This window comes from Mytilus californianus, unplaced genomic scaffold (assembly GCF_021869535.1).
Source record: "Mytilus californianus isolate M0D057914Y unplaced genomic scaffold, xbMytCali1.0.p SCAF_1, whole genome shotgun sequence".
Taxonomy (NCBI): domain Eukaryota; kingdom Metazoa; phylum Mollusca; class Bivalvia; order Mytilida; family Mytilidae; genus Mytilus; species Mytilus californianus.
Window position 1 is genome coordinate 9,148,982 of NW_026262581.1, and position 23,556 is coordinate 9,172,537.

The following is a 23,556-nucleotide window of genomic DNA, read 5'->3' on the forward strand; positions in this document are numbered from 1 at the left end:
CACTATCATTTTCTATGTTCAGTGGACCGTGAAATTGAGGGTCAAAACTCTAATTTGGCATTAATATTAGAAAGATCATATCATAGGGAACATGTGTACTAAGTTTCATTGGACTTCAACTTATCAAAAACTACCTTGACCAAAAACTTTAACCTGAAGTGGGACAGACGGACGGACGGAAGAACGACCGGACGCACAGCCACAGACCGAAAAACATAATGCCCCTAGGTGGGACATAACAAATATAACTTCAACTAAATGGATCGTTTAGCGATCACCGTGATACATGATAAAGTTTGAAATAAAAATATCAATCATGACAAACTACTTGGGTCATGACAGTTTATCAATGAAAATAGTGTGTATTCCCATGGATTTCGTCATGTGGTTTACAGTAACCAATCGGAATTGTCATCCGTATTTCGAAAGGTTGATATCGCCTGATTTTCTCATGAATATTCATTATAAACCTTCCGATCGGATAACTGGTGACGTTTCAGAACTAAAATTCGTTTGAGATCACAACACCCATTCTGCGAGAGTGCGATTTTTAATTTTGACGTTGTGGAAAAACTTTCATACATCTAGGACTTCAAATTTTTCATAGAATTACAGTGTTTTATATGCTAAATTAGCGGATCAGCCAGACGTCTTTTCAAGATCCCCATTTGACCTCGCTGTTACAACTACTGGGATCGACCACCACGTCTGACGTGTAGTCCAAGCAGCTCACATATTTCAGGATATAAAGTGAAATTTTGGCAAAAATGAAGAAATTATCCGTTCTGTTTTTTGCTGTGATTGTTAATATCCTAATATCATCAATAACTTGTGAAGAAGGTAAGCTTTTTTTTTACATTACATGTTTTCGTTATACATGCCGGCCGGCAAGACTGAGTTGCGAGTTTTCATGTTTTCATGTTTGACGAGTTTTATGATTTGAAACAAATTTAAAAAATGATGCTGATTAGTTTTATCAGCAGCCTTTATTAGGTTGTTAATTAATTTAGCTGTTTAAGTGCCCAATAACTTCTATTTACAAATGTTACTAATAAAAACAGCGTTAAAATTAAATAAGCAGGTTTTGGTTTGTGCAGACTTCACTAAACAGTAGACAACGTAGAGTTGAAGTAAATATTCAAGAGTATAAAGCATAAAGTGGGATGTACGATACATACATTTTTGATTTTTTTTAGCTGCCAGTTGTTTTGAGACTCAATTTAAATGCGTGACAACAGGACGATGCGTTGCGATGAACTGGAGATGTGATGGGGATAGCGATTGCGGATACGGTGATAGATCAGACGAGGAAAATTGTGGTATGTACAGCCAGCATAGTGTATACAGTTATACAAGTTCAATTCTAACTCTTTTAGAAAGTTGGGTGTGTCAAGAAAATTACATTTGTCCCCCAGTTTTAAAATTTAAAGTATGACAGTAATGTAAATGTGTTTATTTTGAATCTATAGATTGTTTCTGCAATGTACTGTCATTTGAAATGTAAATGAAATCTTGTAAAACATGAAAATTATAAATATTGATGTATTTGATCAATAATATGACCTGATTTCCCATTGGTTTCATTAAATGGTCTGAGGTCACATTCTTAAAAATAGACCAATCAGATGACGGTATTCTGACACACCTGAAAAACATGTGAATATCTTAAAATTCTTTACCTAAACTGAAATAAGCAAAAGAAATTTATTTGAAGAAATGAAAATTGCATAATTGTATTCAATGGAATCCAAACTTGTACTTAAATCTTGTTAAACTAAATTTTGAAATAAATGATCATTTTGAAATTTTTTATTTGTTGAATGCTGGGACTAAGGTATTCAAGTAGAATAATAAAGTTACAAGAAGGCTTTATTTGGAATCTGTTCAGCTGCATTGGTTTTATTGTCCAAATTTGGCACATTATCTAGGTTAAATAAGATATTTAATTTTGGTGGAAGATTGCCACCGTTGATTAGTATGTTATGGCAGGAATTGTTTAAAATAAAAGTTTATTTACAAACCTATTTCAGTAAATTTTTCTCAGTAGTTAATATGATCAGGAATTTTCTAATTTACATGATAAAATTATAAAAGCCTGTTAGATTTTGAATGACAAGTTTACAAACAACATGAACAAAGTGGCTACAGGGGCAGGTCTTTCATCATCAGGAAGTACCTTAACCCTTGGAAACAAGTGATTGAATTTGCCTGATTATTTGACTTTTACACATATATACATAGATAATTTACTAATAAAATCAGAAAAGTACCAGTTCATACAACCCATGCAAAAGTCTGAAGGGTGCTCTAACTTTGTCCTTTAGTTTAATCCCAGGATTCAATTTCTACTATACTTTTTGCTGATAAATTTGCATCTTGAAGATATCGAAACCAGTGAATGGAAAAAAAGCAATTGCAAAAGACTGGTTTGGAATTTCATATTCTATCAAATATAAAAAAATTAATTAATCCTGCAAGTATCCTATGTTTTATACAATGGGCCATTTTGCTTAAAGTATAAAAAAAACTTGTTACTGTAAAGAAAATTAGAAGTATACAAGTAAATATAAATGACATAATTATATGTAGGAAACTTTTGACATTTACAGATTCAAAAACATGCCCTCCAGATGAATTTCAGTGTGCCTCAGGACAATGTATACTTGCGAAATGGAAATGTGATGGAGAAAAAGATTGTTATGATGGCACAGATGAATCAGCTGCTGTCTGCAATGGTTAGTTATGAATTGCATAAAATAATAATCAAAATGAAAATAAATAAAAAGGGGGACTAAAATCATAATGTTGAAAAGCACAAAACAGACTTGCTACCAAAAGACAAACAATTTACAAAAAATAAACACAGGAAACACAAAGTAACCCGAATTCCATTAACACATGGATTGTGCTTTGACAGGTGTCCAGTAAGCAATTCGTTTTCCACTTGACAACTATTACAAAATTCCACTGACAAAACTAGTCTGAAATGAGTTATGAACAAAGTTTTACAAGACACTAAATTCGTAAACTTATCGTTATAGTTGTATAAATTGGAATATCTTATTTTTTCTTCAGGTACCCAGTGTAAGGATGAGGAATTCAGATGTAACAATGGACAGTGTATCTCAAATAGTTGGCGATGTGACGGAACCAAAGATTGTTCAGATGGTGAAGATGAAACTTGCGGTATGTAATTTTGTAATCATGGTAAATAGGATAATAATAATATAGAATTCTAGATAAACTCCTTCATGATAATAAACATAAAGAAAAAAGTTAGTTTTTGGTTAACATTCATTGTTTAATGTATTTGATATTTTTTCACAGATGCTCCAACATGTGCTGAGGATGAGATGCGATGTGCCAATGGTAAATGTTTGACGAAAAAATGGCTATGTGATGGTGAAGATGATTGTGGTGATAGCAGTGATGAGAAGAATTGCAGTATGTAATATAATATCCCAAGACCAAAAATAAAATAAAAAAAATTTCCTCACTGATCCTTTTATCTAACCCTTGTCTCAGTTTTTCATTGCTAATCCTAAAAATAAAAATTTTCCAATTAAGGATGAAAACACCTGTTTCTGAAATGCATCATATTTTATTATTTGCAGTATTTGAGTAATTTTTAATTTTTGACTAACTACTTAATAATTTTGATTTTTGTAAAGATTAATGTAAACCACGTATATATCGAATTTGTTAGAAAATCAACATGTGTTAATTATAATTTAATTTTCAGCCTCAGTTTGTACTGCTGACCAGTTCCAATGTGCAGATGGTAAATGTATAGATCAAGACTGGAAATGTGACGGTGACCATGATTGTGATGATCATAGTGATGAAACCAATTGTAAGGCAGAGCCACCCAAGAACACCTGTATCGATACAGAGTGGGCATGTATGTATGAGGAACAGTGTATTCTCCTCAACTGGAAGTGTGATGGGGATGAAGACTGCTTTGATGGATCAGATGAAAAGAATTGTAAGTATGCTGGATAGGGTAAAATTTTAAAATCATTTGCAATATATAAAAACATAATTTGTGGCTTCCAAATTTTACAGGTTATGGAAGTATGAGTGGACAAATATACATTTCAATGGGTGTTAAATAAGATAATTGTTGGTTTTAATTTAAAACAAAATACTTTTAAATTGGAATCTCATAATAACAAATTCTTTACATTTGTATTTGTTCTTAAAAAAATGTTAATAGCTATTAACTGCATATTAAGAGACCGCAAAAATAAATTTATTTTGGTTATCATCCCAACTCTTAGAAAAAAATTTTGAATTCATTTATTTTTATCTAAATCTCTTTTAACAAAAAATAAGATGCAGATTTTGGCAAATAATGTGTGTTGATATGGATGAAATCTTGTGCAAATGTCAACAATCTAAATGGCTTTACTTAATTTGGCAGTATTTTTTAAAAATATTACGTAAAAAGAAAATTGGCATAATTTCAGACTATTGAATTGCATTGAATTATAATTAATGAAGTATAAGGGTTCAGTATTTTTACACTTTGTCATTTTAATCATAGACTAAGACATTTAAGGTCAAAATTGTTTTGATTCTATAATTCTAAAGAATATATGGTGCTTATAAATTTGTTATTCTTTGTAATTTGGCACTATGCCAGAAGTTGAAAATTTGGTTGAATTAATGTAAACATGAAACTCAAGATTTGGAATTTGACATATATTCCAAACACTTTGATATTATGTACTTTAAAATTACATTCATATTTGTTTGCATCATTCAGTCACAATGAAGACTGTATATATTCAACCCTATCAAATTGATGTCATTTCAAATTAACAATAATTTTATAAGTTGCATAATCACAAAAATGACCACATGCAGTATGACTTAGATTTTCAAGTTTAACATGCATATATTATGACATTTTAGGTACCTACACATGCTCTGCTGACCAGTTTAAGTGTGAAACTGGACACTGTATTGATCATGTTATGAGATGTGATGGCCTCCCAGACTGTACTGATGGTTCAGATGAATTTAATTGTAGTAAGTTTTATCATGGAATATTCCTGTGTCTAGCCAGTCTCATTCTTAACTTCATTGAACGTGTCGGAAGACCATTATAATGAAGAATATGAACAAAATTGGCCTACCTTGACAGAAATTATGTTTCCTCCAAATTGTTTTTTGTTATGTACAACTTTAACGAAGCCATTTTTCTTTTAAAAAAAGCTTATTCTTATTTTATTTTGTTTAGAATTACTAATCTAACTATGATAAAGAAGTTGATGGATAATCTGCATAGTGTTGTGTCTTCCAGAATTGTATATTTTCTAATCATGATTTAAGTACTTTATAAATTTTTATAATTTTTTTTTTCATTTCAGCGTCTGTTATTCAACATTGCCCAGATAATCAGTTTGATTGCTTTAAAAATGGAAAGAAATGTATTGACTACACCAAAGTATGTGATCATTTGAATGATTGTGGAGGCTGGGAAGATGAATCAACAACTATCTGTGATGGTAAATATTGTTATCTATATCAGACAGCATGCTGCTCTGCTACTTGTATCTAATAGTTCTGGATTTGATTAGTGTACTTTTATACCTGTCATCATGTATAAAGTATGAAAATGAGTATCAGATTCTTTAAATAAAAGAATAATTATGGAACATAGAATAATTAATTGGTAATTTTGATGTGCATCAACTAATATTACTGTCATTACTATCATTTTCACAAAGAATTTTTAAATTAAAACTAAATTTTTTCCTTCAATATTTTTATGTCTTTCCCTGATTTTGAAATAAAGCTGAAAGTAGTACATGCCTTCTATTCACTGCATAGTCAATTTTCTTGATTAACACACATGTATATATTGATGCTTACAATTTATCTTTAGAACACCAAGGCTAAAGTGTAGAAATTTTGTCTTTCTATGAAAATGTAAATTAGACAGTAGTTTTTACAGTTCAGTATATGACTGAGGTGTATATTATTTTCTTCGTAACATCCACATTCATTCTTTCATTCATTAGCGGTGTTTAATGGGACCAAACCTGGAAGTATGTGTACCATTCATTGTATTTGTATGTTGTCTGCTGCATGCTTTATTCATTTCTAAGATCATAAAAATATACTAACTAGTCAGCACGCTTCAACAGAAACAAAGAAATCTGTGAAATAAAAAAACACAATCAAATTTTGTAGCTAGCTTGAGCAGGATATGTTGTCAGACAAAAATAAAAATATAACAAGGTAGATCATACTGATGAAAAAGCTGAAAATTGAAGAAAAAAAAAATCATTAATTTAATTTGGACATTAAAATTTATGAAGAACTAGAAAATTGAACTAATTCATTTTTGGCAACAGGATTTCATATTTAGCTCACAGTAAAACCATAAAATCCTTGGGAATCTACACATTAGGCATAAACTTGAACATTCTACATGTATAATAAATTTACTTAATAGAAATTCTTATGAAGTCGGAATGCTTTCATTCATCATGTTTGCCAGCTCATAATTTTTTTCACTGTAATACAAGACTTGTGACCTATCTCTGTAAAGCATGGTCTTTGTTAATCTAAGACAACATAAAGTTTTTTCTTCCTTTAGTATTAGTTACCAGAAAACACTGCTTACCAGCCAGTTGTCCTATATATTGTTAATACATGTAGTTATATTGAATGATTGTAGTCATCAGAAAGTTTTCAACTGGCTAGTCCTTGTTTCTTGTTGTATTTTCAAGTGTAACCTTGGACATGTTGATCTGTTTACATGAACATTGTACTGACAGTGTAGCTCTATGCATTTTTAGAATATCTTATTTGCTTAGAAAGCAGAATAGTTGTGGTTTAGTTTCTAAAAATAAAAACCAGCTTGATGACCTTTTTATATTTTGCTTTTTACATTATAGACAAACATTTAAGTGGTTAATAACTGTTGCATGTCCATTTTTAAGTACATTAAGGTCTTCAGAACCGACACTAACTGGGTTGCTGTTGAATTCCTAACCTGAGATTTTTTAATATTTGTACCTCTAATGTTAATTGCAAATGATTATTGTAGCTCTCTGAAACAAAGTCTATGCATAATACATAATAATCAAATATTTTTTTATATAAAAAATCTGGCAAATATATTTTGATGGAATAAAAGCATTTACACATAAAGCTAGTGAATTTCTTTACAATATCTAATGTTATAATGTATCTAGTTGTATACATTTTACAACATCTATTTCAAGTTTTACAACTTTCTTTACAGCAGACCCATGCAAAACAAAAAATGGTGGTTGTGACCACGTTTGTGAACCACTGGTAGGAGCAAAAGCTAAATGTTCATGTAACAGTGGATACAAACTAGAGGGGACAAGCAGATGTGTCAGTAAGTAACTTAACTTGTATAACCTGTCATTGACAAAAGATATGTGTCAGTAACTTAACTTGTATAACCGGTCATTGACAAAAGATAAGTGTCAGTAAGTAACTTAATTTGCATAACCTGTCATTGACACAAAGATATGTCGTTACGTAACTTAACTTGTATAACCTATCATTGACAAAAGATATATCTATACTTCTTGGTCCGTTTGGTTTTCCTCATAGATTTTATAAACATCAAATAATCATACTTAAATAAACACTTAGTTATGTGACTTGTATATAATACTAGAATCGAATTTTATGGCAGTTTGGGTTGAAGAACTATATAGACTGTTATGACCTTTCATGTGGTCCCTGTACACAGCATGATGTGTTTTATATTTTAATTTCTACAGATATTGATGAATGTAAAGAAAGCAGCATTCCAGTTTGTTCACAACTCTGTCATGACGAAAAGGGTCATTACAAATGTGAGTGTGTGGAAGGCTACAGGAAGGATTTTATTCTGGGTAAACCAGGCAAAACAACTTGTAAAATTGATGGTATGTTTATAATTTATTATTGACTTGTTGGATATTTCATAAATTATAATGCTGATACTATACATTACACCCTCAACAGACAGAGTTGAGGAGTGTCTGCCTGACAGTTCATAATCTTCTAATCTCAATTCCTTTTGAAACTGATTGAAAAAGGTAACAATATTAATGTCTTAAAAAATTGATACAGTTGTTGTAATTGAACTTGCATCTTAAAAATAAATTGGATCCACTTTGGGATATCATTATGTGATTTTATTGACAGTACCACTAAAGTAATTTGTTTTGAAAATTTAGATGGTGAATTGAAAGATAAAATGTGTTAATTATGAAGAAATATAACACCCCCCTTCAAAGTGGAAATACTTTCTTCAAAAGAGTAAATATTAATTCATAATTTCTGAAGATAAACATTTATTTTGACAGGTCCAAGACCTTGGTTGCTGTTTGCCAACAAAGATGATGTTAGAAGGTTGGAAGTAGGGACTTGGTTGTTGGAACCAGTTGTAGAAGGACTTTCAAGTGCTGTTTCTGTTGCTTTCTATAAAGAGAAATATGTTTATTGGTCTGATGTCAATCTACAGAAGATATCTAGGTATGTTTATCATAATTTGCCAAGATGATGCTTTTGAAGTTTAGTAACCCTACAAGTAATCAAACTACATATTGGTTCGGAATAGGATTGAGCAAGTTTTTAATATATTTTCTCATGAATAAAAGAAAAGGATGATGCAATTCCAATTAATGGTTTTATTTGAAAAAAGGGACAACATTTTTAAGCAAAGGTCTTCCTGCTCTTTCTTAAAATGATTAGAAATGACTACATGCACACATTTTTGAAATGCGAAATACAAATGTTTTACAGGACTGAAATCGGGAATGGCACCATGATGAACAACAAAAAAGAAATCATTAAGGCTAACATAGATACACCTGATGGTATTGCTATTGATTGGGTCCATGATCTTCTGTACTGGACTGACACTGGATTAAACAGCATACAGGTATCCAGTCTGGATGGAGATAAAACTGTCACAGTTGTCCCCCATGATTTAGATGAACCAAGAGGAATAGCTTTGGATCCAAGAAATGGGTATGTTACAACATGACTGCATTTTTTTTAAGAAAAAAAACTGAACACTCTCTAATTAAATAGACTTTCTACAAACCTTTTCTCTGAAATACTATATGAATTTTATTTAGATTAGTTTTATTTTTGATTATGGTTTATACAGCTATTACATGTTTGTAACAAACAAACTTATTGTTAAATATTGAGCCATTTATTGACATAATACTTCAAAAGAGTTTGATTGGAAGTTTGCAGTATATTTTGAATTTGATCATATTTTAACAGGTACATGTATGTAACTGATTGGGGTAAAAGTCCAAAGATTGAGAGAATTGGCATGGATGGATCTGACAGAAAAATCATTTCCAAGGATGTTGTCTGGCCTAATAGTATTACAATTGGTGAGTACATGTCTCAGAAATAAACACTGTATATATCTGTACAAAAGACACTCTTGCTGCCATAAGTATTTCAATAATGCTGGTCAACAAAGTGAAAAATATAGTTATCCATGCAATCAAAAATAAGCTATTGTCTGCAGTGAAAATCTGTGTTGGCAACTTTTTGAATACTTTTGGTTAACTTGTATTGTTGAGATTTTGTTGCATTGGCAATTATCTCTCATCCCTTTTCATTACTATATTTTATAATTGAATCTCCTGTCATTTCTGTACACTGATCAAACCATAAAGGTTAATGACTGGTTAGGATGCTATTGAGTAGTATGGAATATACATGTAACTGTTTACGCCATTAGTATAAATGTCTATTTGGAAATTGTTCATTAAACATCTAACCAGAAAATGGAATTATTAAGTTATTGTAATACAATTTATAATTCATTCTTTCTTTTTAGATTACATTGATGGTAGATTATTTTGGATTGATGCCAAACTACATACAATCAAGTCAGCTGATTTAGATGGATTAAACATCCGTACAGTTGTACACAATGCTAAACACATTGCCCATCCATTTGCTGTTGCTGTATTTGAAGATGATGTCTATTGGACTGATTGGTCATCAGATTCAATCCGTAAGGCCCACAAACATACCGGAGAAGACTTCCAACAAGTAGCCCTAGGTCTTCATTCGCCAATGGACTTGAAAATTTATCATTCATCTATACAAAAACCTGGTAAGACATTTATATCTGTCAACAGAGAGACAGCCAAAGTTTATATTTTATTAAGTATCCTTTTTATCCCTCCTTAAAATCATGTGGGAAATTCAGACCGCTTAAAGTCGGCTGATATGAAGATCAAGCCATAAAAAACTCTAAACATGTTTAAATTTAAATATCGGACATTTTATTTTGTAATTATTTTCTTTAATTTTTGTGTAACAAGCTATTAAGACTAATTAATCAATGGCATGGTTACACATATGTACCTTTTCTTTTTAGAATTGAGATGTACTGATTGTCAATTCCTTAAATGTTGCCATCCCTAATTTAAATAAATACATTTGTATATAAATAATTTTAGATGATGACATTTTCTATCTTTAACTTCAGGATATAATGCTTGTGCTAACAGGAATGGAGGATGTGAATACCTGTGTTTACCAAAACCTAATGGAAAGTCTACTGATCCTAATGTACCCAAATATACATGTGCCTGTCCAGACAACAAAAAACTTTCCTTCAATGGAATGACATGTGTTGATAAAGGTAAGATAGTTTTTATTTTTTTTTAAATTGCTGTCATCATATACTTCATCACTTACATTATACAGGCATGTCTCCTTTTCAACATTTTCAAGAAAATCTACATTCCTTTAATTATATATTCATAAATTGTATATAATCATATCACTTCTATATCATTTTTATCATTGTCATGTTTGTCATTTTCTCTCAGTAGATATTTGTTATCTCTTACAATTTCAGTCATCAAAAAGATTTGCCAAGAACAACCTCTATTGAAATAGTTTGTGGTAATTGGTATGATTTTTTTGTACTCAATTACCAGTGGACCACATTATCTAAAACTGAAATCTAGTTTATTTACAAAAAATGACTGTTAACAATTGTTGTAGATAACAAACATAAATATGCTTGCAATCATACACATAATAACCCAACTCATCATATTTACTTAACAGAACCAACAGATATTCCTGTAATAACTACAAGTGTAAAACCAGTTAAATCTACTACTCCATCACCTAATAGTACTAATAAGAATCATAGTTCAACTGGTGAGAATTCATTGTTGTAGTTGATTGTTGTGAAAATTCATTGTTGTAGTTGATTGTTATTCTTTATTTTTTAATAGTGAAGAAGAAAGTTAAACAACATATTAAATTTTACCAAACAGTTTTTTATTTGTTGTTGTCTTGTCATAAACTTTCCCCATCGTATAAACAGGCCCCTCATTACTTGTTACCTGTTTTCAGAATAGCACATCTAATTTTTTAAATCCTTAAACACATGATTTTCCTATAAATGAATCGTTAATGAATTAAAATGTATGCTGATTTAGTGAACTTGTGTCTGTATGCAATGATAACTTGCATGTTGTGCAGTGCAACTATTTTATAATATTTTTTCTTTGCAGCTGGTATTACTGTTCCAACAACCAAAAAACCAGCCTCTACACCCAAGTCCGAAACAACACAAGCGCCTCATGTGACTCAGAAACCAGTGACACATCACCCTATTGTGGTATCTACTGGTGGACCAAAATACACTACGTTTACAGAGAAACACAACAAAACTTTGGAACATCCTAAATCATTGCAGGAAGAACAGGCAGGAATTGTAGCATTTGTTGCCATTGGTGTTGTTGGTTTTATTGTCATCATGTTCCTTATCGTAAGTTTATTGCAACATTTTAAAGTTAGAAACATTTATTTAAATAATGCAAAAATTTCTAGTTCTATGTAATATTTGTTTTATAATAAAGATTTTAGTATTTTTGTTCAAATGTTCAGGTTAATGTAAAATATTTCTTCATAGTTAGGATGGTGGCTTGCACAGCCGAGAATATAAACAGTATTTTTTTTTTTTTTACATATAATAAAAGTCTATTAGTATGAATTTATTATAAATTAAAATTTCTGTTACTGCAGGTTGGATGTTTTGTATACAGAAGAGTTAAGAAACGTAACATCAAGAGTATGAACTTTGATAACCCAGTTTACCGTAAAACAACTACAACAGATGATCATCATTCTGTGATGATTGGTCACCAGGGCAGGGATGGACATCATATTAAAGGAGATCAATCCGTAAGTGTCCTATTGTTTACTTTAATTATTTATTAGGTGTCTTGGTGGTCTAGTAGTATACTTTATCTTTTGAATCCCACTTCCACAAGGTGGGTTTGAATCTGATATTAATTGGCAAGGTTTGCCAGTATTCCTGCTGAATTAGTGGTTCTCTTCATTTACTCTGGCATCCCAAACCATGATATAGCTAAGTGTGCTGAATTGGTGGTTCTCTCCATTTACTCTGGCATCCCAAACCATGATATAGCTAAGTGTGCTGAATTGGTGGTTCTCTCCATTTACTCTGGCATCCCAAACCATGATATAGCTAAGTGTGCTGAATTGGTGGTTCTCTCCATTTACTCTGGCATCCCAAACCATGATATAGCTAAGTGTGCTGAATTGTTGGTTCTCTCCATTTACTCTGGCATCCCAAACCATGATATAGCTAAGTGTGCTGAATTGGTGGTTCTCTCCATTTACTCTGGCGTCCCAAACCATGATATAGCTAAGTGTGCTGAATTGTTGGTTCTCTCCATTTACTCTGACGTCCCAAACCATGATATAGCTAAGTGTGCTGAATTGTTGGTTCTCTCCATTTTCTCTGGCGTCCCAAACCATGATATAACTAAGTGTGCTGAATTGGTGGTTCTCTCCATTTACTCTGGCGTCCCAAACCATGAAATAGCTAAGTGTGCTGAATTGGTGGTTCTTTCCATTTACTCTGGCGTCCCAAACCATGATATAACTAAGTGTGCTGAATTGTTGGTTCTCTCGATTTACTCTGACATCTTAAATCTCATGCTAAGTGTGTTGAATTGGTGGTTCTCTCCATTTACTCTGGTGTCTCAAACCATGATATAGCTAAGAGTGCTGAATTGGTGGTTCTCTCCATTTACTCTGGTGTCTCAAACCATGATATAGCTAAGTGTGCTGAATTGGTGGTTCTCTCCATTTACTCTGGCATCCCAAACCATGAGATAGCTAAGTGTGCTGAATAGGTGGTTTTCTCTATTTACTCTGGCGTCCCCAACTATGATGTAGCCAAGTGTGCTGAAATTTTTTGTGTTAAAATTTATTATTAAGAATTACATGTAGAGTCCTAGTAGAAATTGCAAACCAATTATTATTTTCAAACCCTTCTCAGTGATATTTGTTTAATTATGAGCTGTTACAGCAGATTCCATTGAGTGTGTAGTGAAAGGTAATATCTTTGGTTAGCTTGCTTGTTAGCTGAACCGTGAAGTCATTATTGGGTCAGGTATACTACCCTCCTTTCAAAGTAGCATAGTCCAACAGACAGATCGATTGGTTTTCTGTCAGACTAGTCTATTCTTAAAGAAGGGTAGTTTACCTAACCTAACAATGACTTCACGGTTCAGCTAACAAGCAAGCTAACCTTAGATATTACCTTTGGCTACACACTCAATGGAATCTGCTGTAAAAGTCTCCCACCTTTTCACTGAACAAATACAATAAAAGAAAATGTTTACATTTTAAGGCAAAGAGGTGAGAAAAATGAACCTTTAAACAAATTAAATATCAAAATGTTTTGCAAGGGCATCATTAGCTCGTGTGATGAATTTTGAATGTATTCCATTTTTATACGACCGCAAAAAAATTTTGTGGTCGTATATTGGTATGACGTTGGCGTCGTCGTCGTCCGGCGTCGTCGTCCGAATACATATTGGTTTTCGCACTCTAACTTTAGTTTAAGTGAATGGATCTTTTTGAAATTTGACCATAAGGTTAAATACCACAAAAGGAAGGTTGGGATTGATTTTGGGGGTTATGGTACCAACAGTTAAGGAATTAGGGGCCAAAAAGGGGCCAAAAATGAGCATTTTCTAGTTTCCAGACAATAACTGTGGAACGGTGTATGGATCTCTCTGAAATTATACTACAAGTTTCCATACCACAAAGGGATGGTTAGGATTTGCTTTGGAGGGTTATGGCTCAAACCGTTTAGGAATTAGGGGCAAAAAAGGGGGAAAAACAAGGTTGTCCTGGTTAATGGACAAATACTTTAGTACAAAACATAATTTAAAGCAGTGTAAGGGAGATAAATCAAATACATCATTGAAATTATCTCCCTTACACTGCTTTTAAATTATGTATAAAGTAATGGTTAATGAACAATAAAGATAATCTAAAACAGTGTAAGGGAGGTAATCCAAATACAACGTTTTGGTTACTTCCCTTACACTGCTTTTAAATTATGTTTAAAGAAATGCATATTTATAAAGGAAGACCAGTACAAATATCTGCAAATGTTTTCATCTTTTTTTTTTTACAAAAAAATCCATATGAAAGATTTGACACTATATTTTTATTAATTCTATTATAAAATAGATTAAGTTAGCACTATGGTAAATTTAAATGGGTAATTATGGTTGCCAACTCCATTGGAAATTTGAATTGAGATTATGACCATATCTTGAGGGAAAGAATTTTTTTGGGGGAAAAAAGGGGGGGGGGGATAAAAAGAAATTGTGGGGGGCCAATTTTTTCTCATTTCAGATTTCAGAAATTATAAAGAATTATTCTTCAAATATTATTTTTTTTTCAAATTTCAAATATTGAAAAATTTCAAGAAGTAATCTTTAATTGCACAGTATGGCGCATTAGATTTGTAAAATCTTTGATCACATTTATTTATTTGTTATGCCGAATCTAACAGTGTATTTAGATTTTTAATTTTGGGTCCAGTTTTCAAATTGGTCTACATTAATGTCCAAAGGGTCCAAAATTAAACTTTGTTTGATTTTAGCAAAAATTGAATATATGAGGTTCTTTGATATGCTGAATCTAAACATGTATTTAGATTTTTGATTTTTGGCCCAGTTTTCAAGTTGGTCCAAATTGGGGTCCAAAATTAAACTTTGTTTGATTTCAACAAAAATTGAATATATGGGGTTCTTTGATATGCTGAATCTAACCATGTATTTAGATTTTTTATTTGTGGACCCCGTTATCTAATTGGTTCATATTGAGGTCAAAAGGGTCCAAAATTAAACTTTGTTTGATTTCATCTAAAATTGAATTATTGGGGTTCTTTGATATTCCAAATCTAACCGTCTATTTAGGTTTTTAATTTTGGGTCCTGTTTTTTAAATTGGTCTACATTGAGGTCCAAAGGGTCCAAAATTAAACTTAGTTTGATTTTAACAAAAATTGAATTCTTGGGGTTCTTTGATTTGCTGAATCTAAACATGTGTTTAGATTTTTGATTATGGGCCCAGTTTTCAAGTTGGTCCAAGATAGGGTCCAGTATTTAAACTTTGTTTGATTTCAACAAAAATTGAATATATGGGGTTCTTTGATATGCTGAATCTAAACATGTATTTAGATTTTTGATTATGGGCCCAGTTTTCAAGTTGGTCCAAATTGGGGTCCAAAATTAAACTTTGTTTGATTTCAACAAAAATTGAATATATGAGGTTCTTTGATATGCTGAATCTAACCATGTATTTAGATTTTTTATTTGTAGGCCCCGCTATCAAATTGGTTCATATTGAGGTCAAAAGGGTCCAAAATTAAACTTTGTTTGATTTCATCGAAAATTGAATTATTGGGGTTCTTTGATATGCCAAATCTAACCGTGTTTTTAGATTTTTAATTTGGGTCCCGTTTTTTAAATTGGTCTTCATTGAGGTCCAAAGGGTCCAAAATTATACTTAGTTTGATTTTAACAAAAATTGAATTCTTGGGGTTCTTTGATATGCTGAATCTAAACATGTGTTTAGATTTTTGATTATGGGCCCAGTTTTCAAGTTGGTCCAAGTTGGGGTCCAAAATTAAACTTTTTTTGATTTCAACAAAAATTGAATATATGGGGTTCTTTGATATGCTGAATCTAACCATGAATTTAGAATTTTTATTTGTGGGCCCCGCTATCAAATTGGTTCATATTGAGGTCAAAAGGGTCCAAAGTTAAACTTTGTTTGATTTCATCAAAAATTGAATTATTGGGGTTCTTTGATATTCCAAATCTAACCGTGTATTTAGATTTTTAATTTTAAGGCCCGTTTTTTAAATTGGTCTACATTAAGGTCCAAAGGGTCCAAAATTAAACTTAGTTTGATTTTAGCAAAAATTGAATTCTTGGGGTTCTTTGATATGCTGAATCTAAACATGTGTTTAGATTTTTGATTATGGGCCCAGTTTTCAAGTTTGTCCAAGTTGGGGGTCCAAAATTAAACTTTGTTTGATTTTAACAAAAATTGAATATATGGGGTTCTTTGATATGCTGAATCTAACCATGTATTTTGATTTTGGACATTGGACCATAATAGGTAAAAAAAATTCAAGTTCTTAGACCACATTCTTTCTGTGTCAGAAACCTATGCTGTGTCAAATATTTAATAACAATCCAAATTCAGAGCTGTATCAAGCTTGAATGTTGTGTCCATACTTGCCCCAACTGTTCAGGGTTCGACCTCTGCGGTCGTATCAAGCTGCGCCCCAGCGAAGCATTTTATTTATTTATACACAAAAGTTGTGTACAACAAAAATTGTAATCAATTCTTGACAACATACATGTACCCTAACATGCCTAAAGATTGTTTTATTGGCATTATTATTATATTGTTGTTTCTTTTATAGGAAATAAAGCCATTGACAGAAGATGTATGATGTAAAGAATTCCAATAGAACTTTTAATTTTAATCATGGCTGTGGTATAAACTTAACAATTATTGTCTAAATAATTGAGAAAAGGAATTCCAGTGTAAGAACATTCATCAGATAAAATCTCATGATGCACCTACATCGATCAAATTCAGTCCCATTGGAACGTTGATTGTAAAATCTTGCGGAAGATAGATCTGAAATACCCAAAGGCAGTCCGAAGAAGAAATCAAGAAGGACCAAGTTTTAATCCTAGATACGTAGGATAATTTAAAGCATAATATATTTATGATGGCCCTTGGGTAACAATGGGTAGTCATATCATTCTTAGTCTTTGTACACTGGCAGCTTTGTTTTTGTTGTGATTTACATAAAACCTGGATTTTTATCAGTAACTGCATTTATTCTAGAATTTTCTTAATCTTGATCAAATATACAGATCTCCACTTTGTTTTTTTCTTGGTTCTTTAAAGATAGGCATCACAACAGCTGAAATGTACATAGAGACATTCTGGAAATAGTTCTCAGGTTTCTGCTCTGTGTCAGTTGAGACAAGTTCCAGTGAATTTGCATGAAGAACAAACAGAGAACTCGTGTTAATTTGTGCTTAATATTCCCAACGTCACATTCTGGTAAGATAAGTGTAATTGTTTAAATGATCAAGATGAATAAAAGGTTTATAAAATGTGTGAATGGAACTTTGTTAATGGATAAAATCCATAGTTAAAAAGACTTGAAAGGTAAATATTGTGTGTATGGAAAATGGTGCTAAAGCCCTTGAATGTAATTAATGGAGGTACTTGGAAGAAGAATATGTGCATGTGTACGTCATAGACTTGTTGTGTGCAATAATTGTCATAGACCAATGATGTGATCATTCTTAGCTAAAATCTTGGTTAGTTACTGTTACACAGCAAATCACCTTTTTGAATGATACAGTTGCAAATATGTATTAGACCATTGTCTAATTTTAAAAACAGTATATTAACAAATAAATGTCTTTGTTTGTACTGTGTTGTTGGGTTACCATCTTGTTGATGTATAGCCAACAACACATATCTTATTTATAAATGATAATTTCTTTATCGGTACATGTAATAATGAAAATGATGAAATGGAAACATTATGAAGAAAATAAATTTCCATATGATATATGAAAGAAAAAGTTCAGTCATTGTCCTTTGAAAGTAGAACTAAATTTTCCCTAAAGCATTACCTTTATTTAGAATATGTGGCCTACATTTGCTGTTGTAATATTGTGACTAGACATGTTTTGACCTTTGTGTAAATGATGTTAATTGTGAATATATATGAACATGAGAAGTATTAGAATTGTATATAGTTGTTTATTTATTAACTTTTGTTTTTGTTAAATCTTTGTAAATATGAACATACAATCATGATGTAGTATATTTATGTGAATAGGACTTGCTTCCGAGTCCATTAGTGTGAGATAAATATTGGTGCTTACCTAGAAGGTATATATATATATATATCAAAGAGTACTAGATCTGATTCCCTACTATGTTTAATAACTGCTCAAAAACAAGTGAAAAGTTGTGAGGCATTATTATTTATTCAATCATAAACAATATTTTGTTTCCCCGTGTACAGTTTAATTTTATAGGAATTTCTCTTGAATATTTTTAAATTTGATACTTTTCTGTATGGACCAGTGAAATCTGACAATTCAACATCATAGTCTTGCATAATAATATTTCCTTAAGAATCTCAATTGTAAAATTCCAGATTCTTTTATTTATTGTAACTATACATTGTAAATAAAACCAGGGATAGTGCTTTGTTAAAAGCTTGCAAAGGAATTGCTTATTATTTAAAAGTAATGTTTCAGTTTCTAACTGTGCCAAATATGAATTACAGCAAGTCATTTTTTTTTTTATCTTTATAAAATGTTGAAAGGAAATTTGTAAACATCTATTGTTCCAAATGAATTTTAAAGTAAATTACCATTTTTTACTTGAATAAAACTTAAAAAAAAAAGAAATTGCAGAAATTTAAGCATTTAGTTCTTTAGAAGTTTGTCAGTTATTCAGATGAAACCTTTTACTTTGTTTCATAGTGTGCTCATACATTCCTCGGATGGTTTTAAGCTTGAAGTGCTAAGTATGCTTGAAAAGCATGTTCCAAATTATGTTGCTTAAATATAGTGTCTAGTATATGATTAGATTGCTTTATATTTTTAATGAGTGGTTAAAGTTTTAACCTTTTACATTCCATAAAACGTTCAAACAATACCACTTCTTTCAGATTAAAAAAGCAACAGCATTGATACATAGGAAAAAAAATGCATTTTGTATTCTTTTTTGTTTATCAGGCTCAAAGAATTACTTTAAGGAAGTTCGCTTATATCATTCCTCATTCACATCACCAGAAGCAATGTTCATAGTTTATTATCTAATTCTGAAAAATAACACCACATGTAAATTAACATAAATTTTAATAAAATTGTTCTGTAACATGAGGAGGCTTTGAAAAGGCTGTTGCAAGTCTGGTTTTGGTAATTTAGAATAAAGAAGCTCTTATAATCTCATATTTCAGATAACTTTTATGTGTAATAAAATATCAAAAGGACATAATAAAATGTTAAAAGGACGTAATAAAATGTAAAAGGACAAGAAAATTGACCTTGAAATGTAAGCAGTTTTATCATATGTTCCCCCAAGTCAGGTTTAATTAATTAAAGCTCGTATATTTATATAAGAGAAATATTGCATATCATTTTGAATTATTTCGAAGTTCCATTCATTATTTAGTTTGTCTTTATGCTTGTTTTTCAAGTATGTATGGTACAGTTTAGTATGAGTGCTTTATATTGTATTGTTATGTAAATAGGGTGTAAATGTTGTTAATGTGTTGCTTGTAAGAAGTTTGTACAAGTAAAAAATTTAAATAATAAAAGATGAAAAATCCTTTCTCATTGTTTGTGTTTATGACTTATTGAGCTAGTTTCAGGATGGATGTCATGTCATGAACATTACAAATCTAAGTGTCATCATTTGGTGTTTGCCGCTGGGTGTTTAGCAAACAAATATCAATCAATCATGTATTCACACTTCATTGGTGGTTTGTTATTTCCTGTATTCATCCAGGATATGTATGAAATATATGCTACTGGACATTGAGCAAGTAACAAATTCTCATTTTATAGTGATTTGTGCAGGGTTATCCAACTTGAAATAACCGATTGCTTGATTAAAATGGAGTGACGATTTTTTACGGGATGTTCATGATTCTTTTAAATCGGAAGCCAGGGTGTATATATATATTAAGTTTATGGAAAAAGCTGTCTAAATGATCTCTTTCCTTGTCACAGCTAAAAGCTGAATCTAGCATTCAAAATAACAGGTTATGGTTTAGTACTTTACAAGGATAAACATACACAAATATTCTTTGAATGAATGGAAAAAAGAACTTTAAAAACACAGATAAAAATCGGCCCATTTAATTTTCTTGTTAGTACCAGGTAAACAGAAACACTACATAATCTTGTTTGATTTAAATTTCAAATTCCAAACAAAAAATAGATTGAACAGTTGTGAATGTCGTTAGCGTTGCTATTGATCCGGTTTCTGCGTCATCACTAGTGGTATGATCGTAGAGGTCAATTCGATCTTTTGTCGTTTCTAGATCCCCACATTTACTATTTACTACATAGAAGAGGTAGCCATGCGTAGGTGTCAATACACGTCTTGATGAATTCATTAATATTTTCTTAGGGAACACGAGGAAATTAACATAATACAGGATGTTTGCGATAGTTACAATTTCACTGGAGATAAAATAATAGAAAATAATGTATTCCAAATTTATTTATTTGTTGACAAATGAACATTTATACCCGATAAGACCATTGATTTTATGGTGGTGGACAGAGACATGTCTCGATGGTGGGAATAGGGATTTGGAAAATGAATATCCGTGCCCGTCGGTAGGAACTGAAAATAAATAATCTTGCACAAGACAAGATGGAAATGAATGTCCAACAAAAAATGCAGGAAATAATAGTGTACAAAAGTGAAAATAATAAAAAAGCAAGCGTAGAAACAGATAGAAATGCACATTCAATACGCAAAAAAAAAATCCCCCTTCCCAGAATATGAAATGGTTCGTCTGATTCTCTCCTTGTTAGCTCACCTGGCCCAAAGGGCCAAGTGAGCTTTTCTCATCACTTGGCGTCCGTCGTCCGTCGTCGTTAACTTTTACAAAAATCTTCTCCTCTGAAACTTCTGGGCCAAATTTAACCCAACTTGGCCACATCATCATTGGGGTATCTAGTTTAAAAAATGCGTCCGATGACCCCGCCTGCCAACCAAGATGGCCGACATGGCTAAAAATAGAACATAGGGGTAAAATGCAGATTTTTGCTTATATCTCTGAAACTAAAGCATTTAGAGCAAATCTGACGGGGTAAAAATGTTCATCAGGTTAAGATCTATCTGCCCTGAAATTTTCAGACAAATCAAGACAACCCGTAGTTGGGTTGCTGCCCCTGAATTGGTAATTTTAAGGAAATTTTGCAGTTTTGGGTTATTATCTTGAATATTATTATAGATCGAGATAAACTGTAAACAGCAATAATGTTCATCAAAGTAAGATCTACAAATAAGTCAAACATGACCAAAATGGTCAATTGACCCCTTAAGGAGTTATTGCCCTTTATAGTCAATGTTTAACAATTTTTCGTAAATTTTATAATCTTTTACAAAAATCTTCTCTGAAACTACTGAGACAAATTTAACCAAACTTGGCCACAATCATCATTAGGGTACCTTGTTTTAAAAATGTGTCCGAAGACCCCGCCTACCAACCAACATGGCCGACATGGCTAAAAATAGAACATAGGGGTACAATGCAAGTTTTGTCTATTATTTTTTGAACCGTTATAAATAGAGAAAATCTGAAAGGAGCAAAAATGTTCAGAATAATGAGCTCTTCCAATTGTCCATATACGTCAAAACTTATAGGAGTAATTGCCCATAAATGACAAATCGCAATAGATAGAGAAAATCTAACGGGACATAAATGCCCAGAATGATGATTTCTACATACCGTTCATCCACACCGAAACTGTCAGACGACTCCTTACAGGAGTTATTGCCCAAAAATGACGAATTTGTTTATTATCTTGAAAATTATTATAAATGTAAAATATAATACATGTACATTGTCGGAAAATATATAATTTATTTAGGCTAGCTTTAGAAACAGTACAAAAAGCGAGGCTCCCCGAACTATTCTCCTGTTTCGTGGCGAGTTTTATATTACCGACACTGTACATATATTGTTTTTATCTTGCAATTTACAACCGGCACTTTTAGTTTTAGTTGTATAAATCATAATAGTAATGTTGACTCTGACTTTTCTAAGAAACCTGTAGTTCAGTGGTTGTCGTTGGTTCATGTCTGTCCGATTTGTTTTTCGTTAATCGTTTTGTTATTTTCTCAATTGAATTGTTTCATACTTTTCATGTCGGGGCCTTTTATAGCCGACTATACGGTATGGGTTTTTATTATTGTTGAATGTCCTACGGTTGCCTATAATTGCTTACATCCACTTCATTTGAACTTGGGTGGATAGTTGTCTCATTGGCAATCATACCACATCTCCTTATTTTATATAGTTTAAACGCAGACTGCGAAGAGGACACCAGAATGAACTGTTACACTAAAAGAAATATTCGCATCACCGTTTTCTCAAGCGGAGTAACAGGAGACTTTATTTGTTCAAATTTATTTTGTGTACTTGTTATTTGTACAATAGTTGTCTAATTGCGGATAAATAGAGTAAAACTTCAAATGGGAAACATGATAAGCAATACAAGATCTACAAATGAGTCAAATATAGCCGAAATCGTGATTCGACTCCTTGTACAGGGGTGTAGCTACCTTCTTAATGAAGTGGAATCACAAACTAAAGGGCGAGGGGTCTGGGGACCGCTTAAGGCCCCCAGTGCCCTGGTAGGGGGACCTGGGGGCGAAGCCTCCCGGAAGCTCCGCATATATAGCATTTCAAAACAATCACAACCGTAATAAAACTTGTACATTTTTGTTGTGTTTTTTATTGGTCAACTATTTGTTTAACTTCGAGTAGAATGAAGACTAAACATTGTCGTTCGCGTTTTTTTTGTACACCGTGAGAGCTTTTAAAATCACGAAGATTTGTTTCATATGCTAGTATTTGTATTGAGAAAAGTATATGTATAAAAAAACAAACAATAAACATAAACACTATACTATATGTGGAGTTTCTGTTAGCTTAAAGTTAACATAACAAAACAATCAATCAGATTGAATCGAAGTCTTAAATACGAACTAACCGGCGAAATTGTCATAAACGGACGTACACCTGATATCTAGATTTCATTACGGCAACCTGATTTGAATTTATATAGAAATAATCATATATTTATTTCCTGACACAACTTGAACAACTTCAGTGCTTAGCGGTCCGTGCTTAGCTGACAAGTTACGAGGGGAAATTTCTGTACTTACTCAATAGACACACTTCCGACAGCAGTTGACCAAAGTTCCCGCCCTACCGTGATCAAATAACCTACGTATTATTTTGTTCTTGTCTAGAATATGCATGAAATATTTGCAACTGGACGACTACCAAACAATGATATATAATAAACAAGTTGCTTTCTAGATACAAAAATAAATGCAATCGTGAACCTAAATTCCTGTTTGGTATATAAGATCA

General features: G+C 31.9%; 1 protein-coding gene across 3 annotated transcripts; it reads left to right on the forward strand.

Annotated features, from left to right (window-relative positions):
* Positions 1–377: 377 nt before the first annotated feature.
* Positions 378–19,766, forward strand: LOC127699202 (low-density lipoprotein receptor 1-like). 3 transcript variants are annotated; one of them, XM_052202974.1, is made up of 20 exons: positions 378–840; positions 1,197–1,319; positions 2,610–2,735; positions 3,076–3,186; positions 3,328–3,444; positions 3,743–3,985; positions 4,918–5,034; positions 5,376–5,513; positions 6,030–6,056; positions 7,262–7,381; positions 7,776–7,922; positions 8,346–8,514; positions 8,785–9,012; positions 9,277–9,392; positions 9,848–10,129; positions 10,508–10,663; positions 11,098–11,193; positions 11,553–11,809; positions 12,067–12,225; positions 16,810–19,766. In XM_052202974.1, exons 1-20 carry the CDS (start codon positions 768–770, stop codon positions 16,837–16,839), a joined length of 2,835 nt encoding a protein of 944 aa, XP_052058934.1. In that variant the 5' UTR covers positions 378–767; the 3' UTR covers positions 16,840–19,766. The 3 variants fall into 3 exon arrangements, with proteins under 3 accessions (XP_052058934.1, XP_052058939.1, XP_052058940.1); XM_052202979.1 differs by lacking the exon at positions 6,030–6,056 and having other exon boundaries at positions 384–840; XM_052202980.1 differs by lacking the exon at positions 11,098–11,193 and having other exon boundaries at positions 390–840.
* Positions 19,767–23,556: the final 3,790 nt, after the last annotated feature.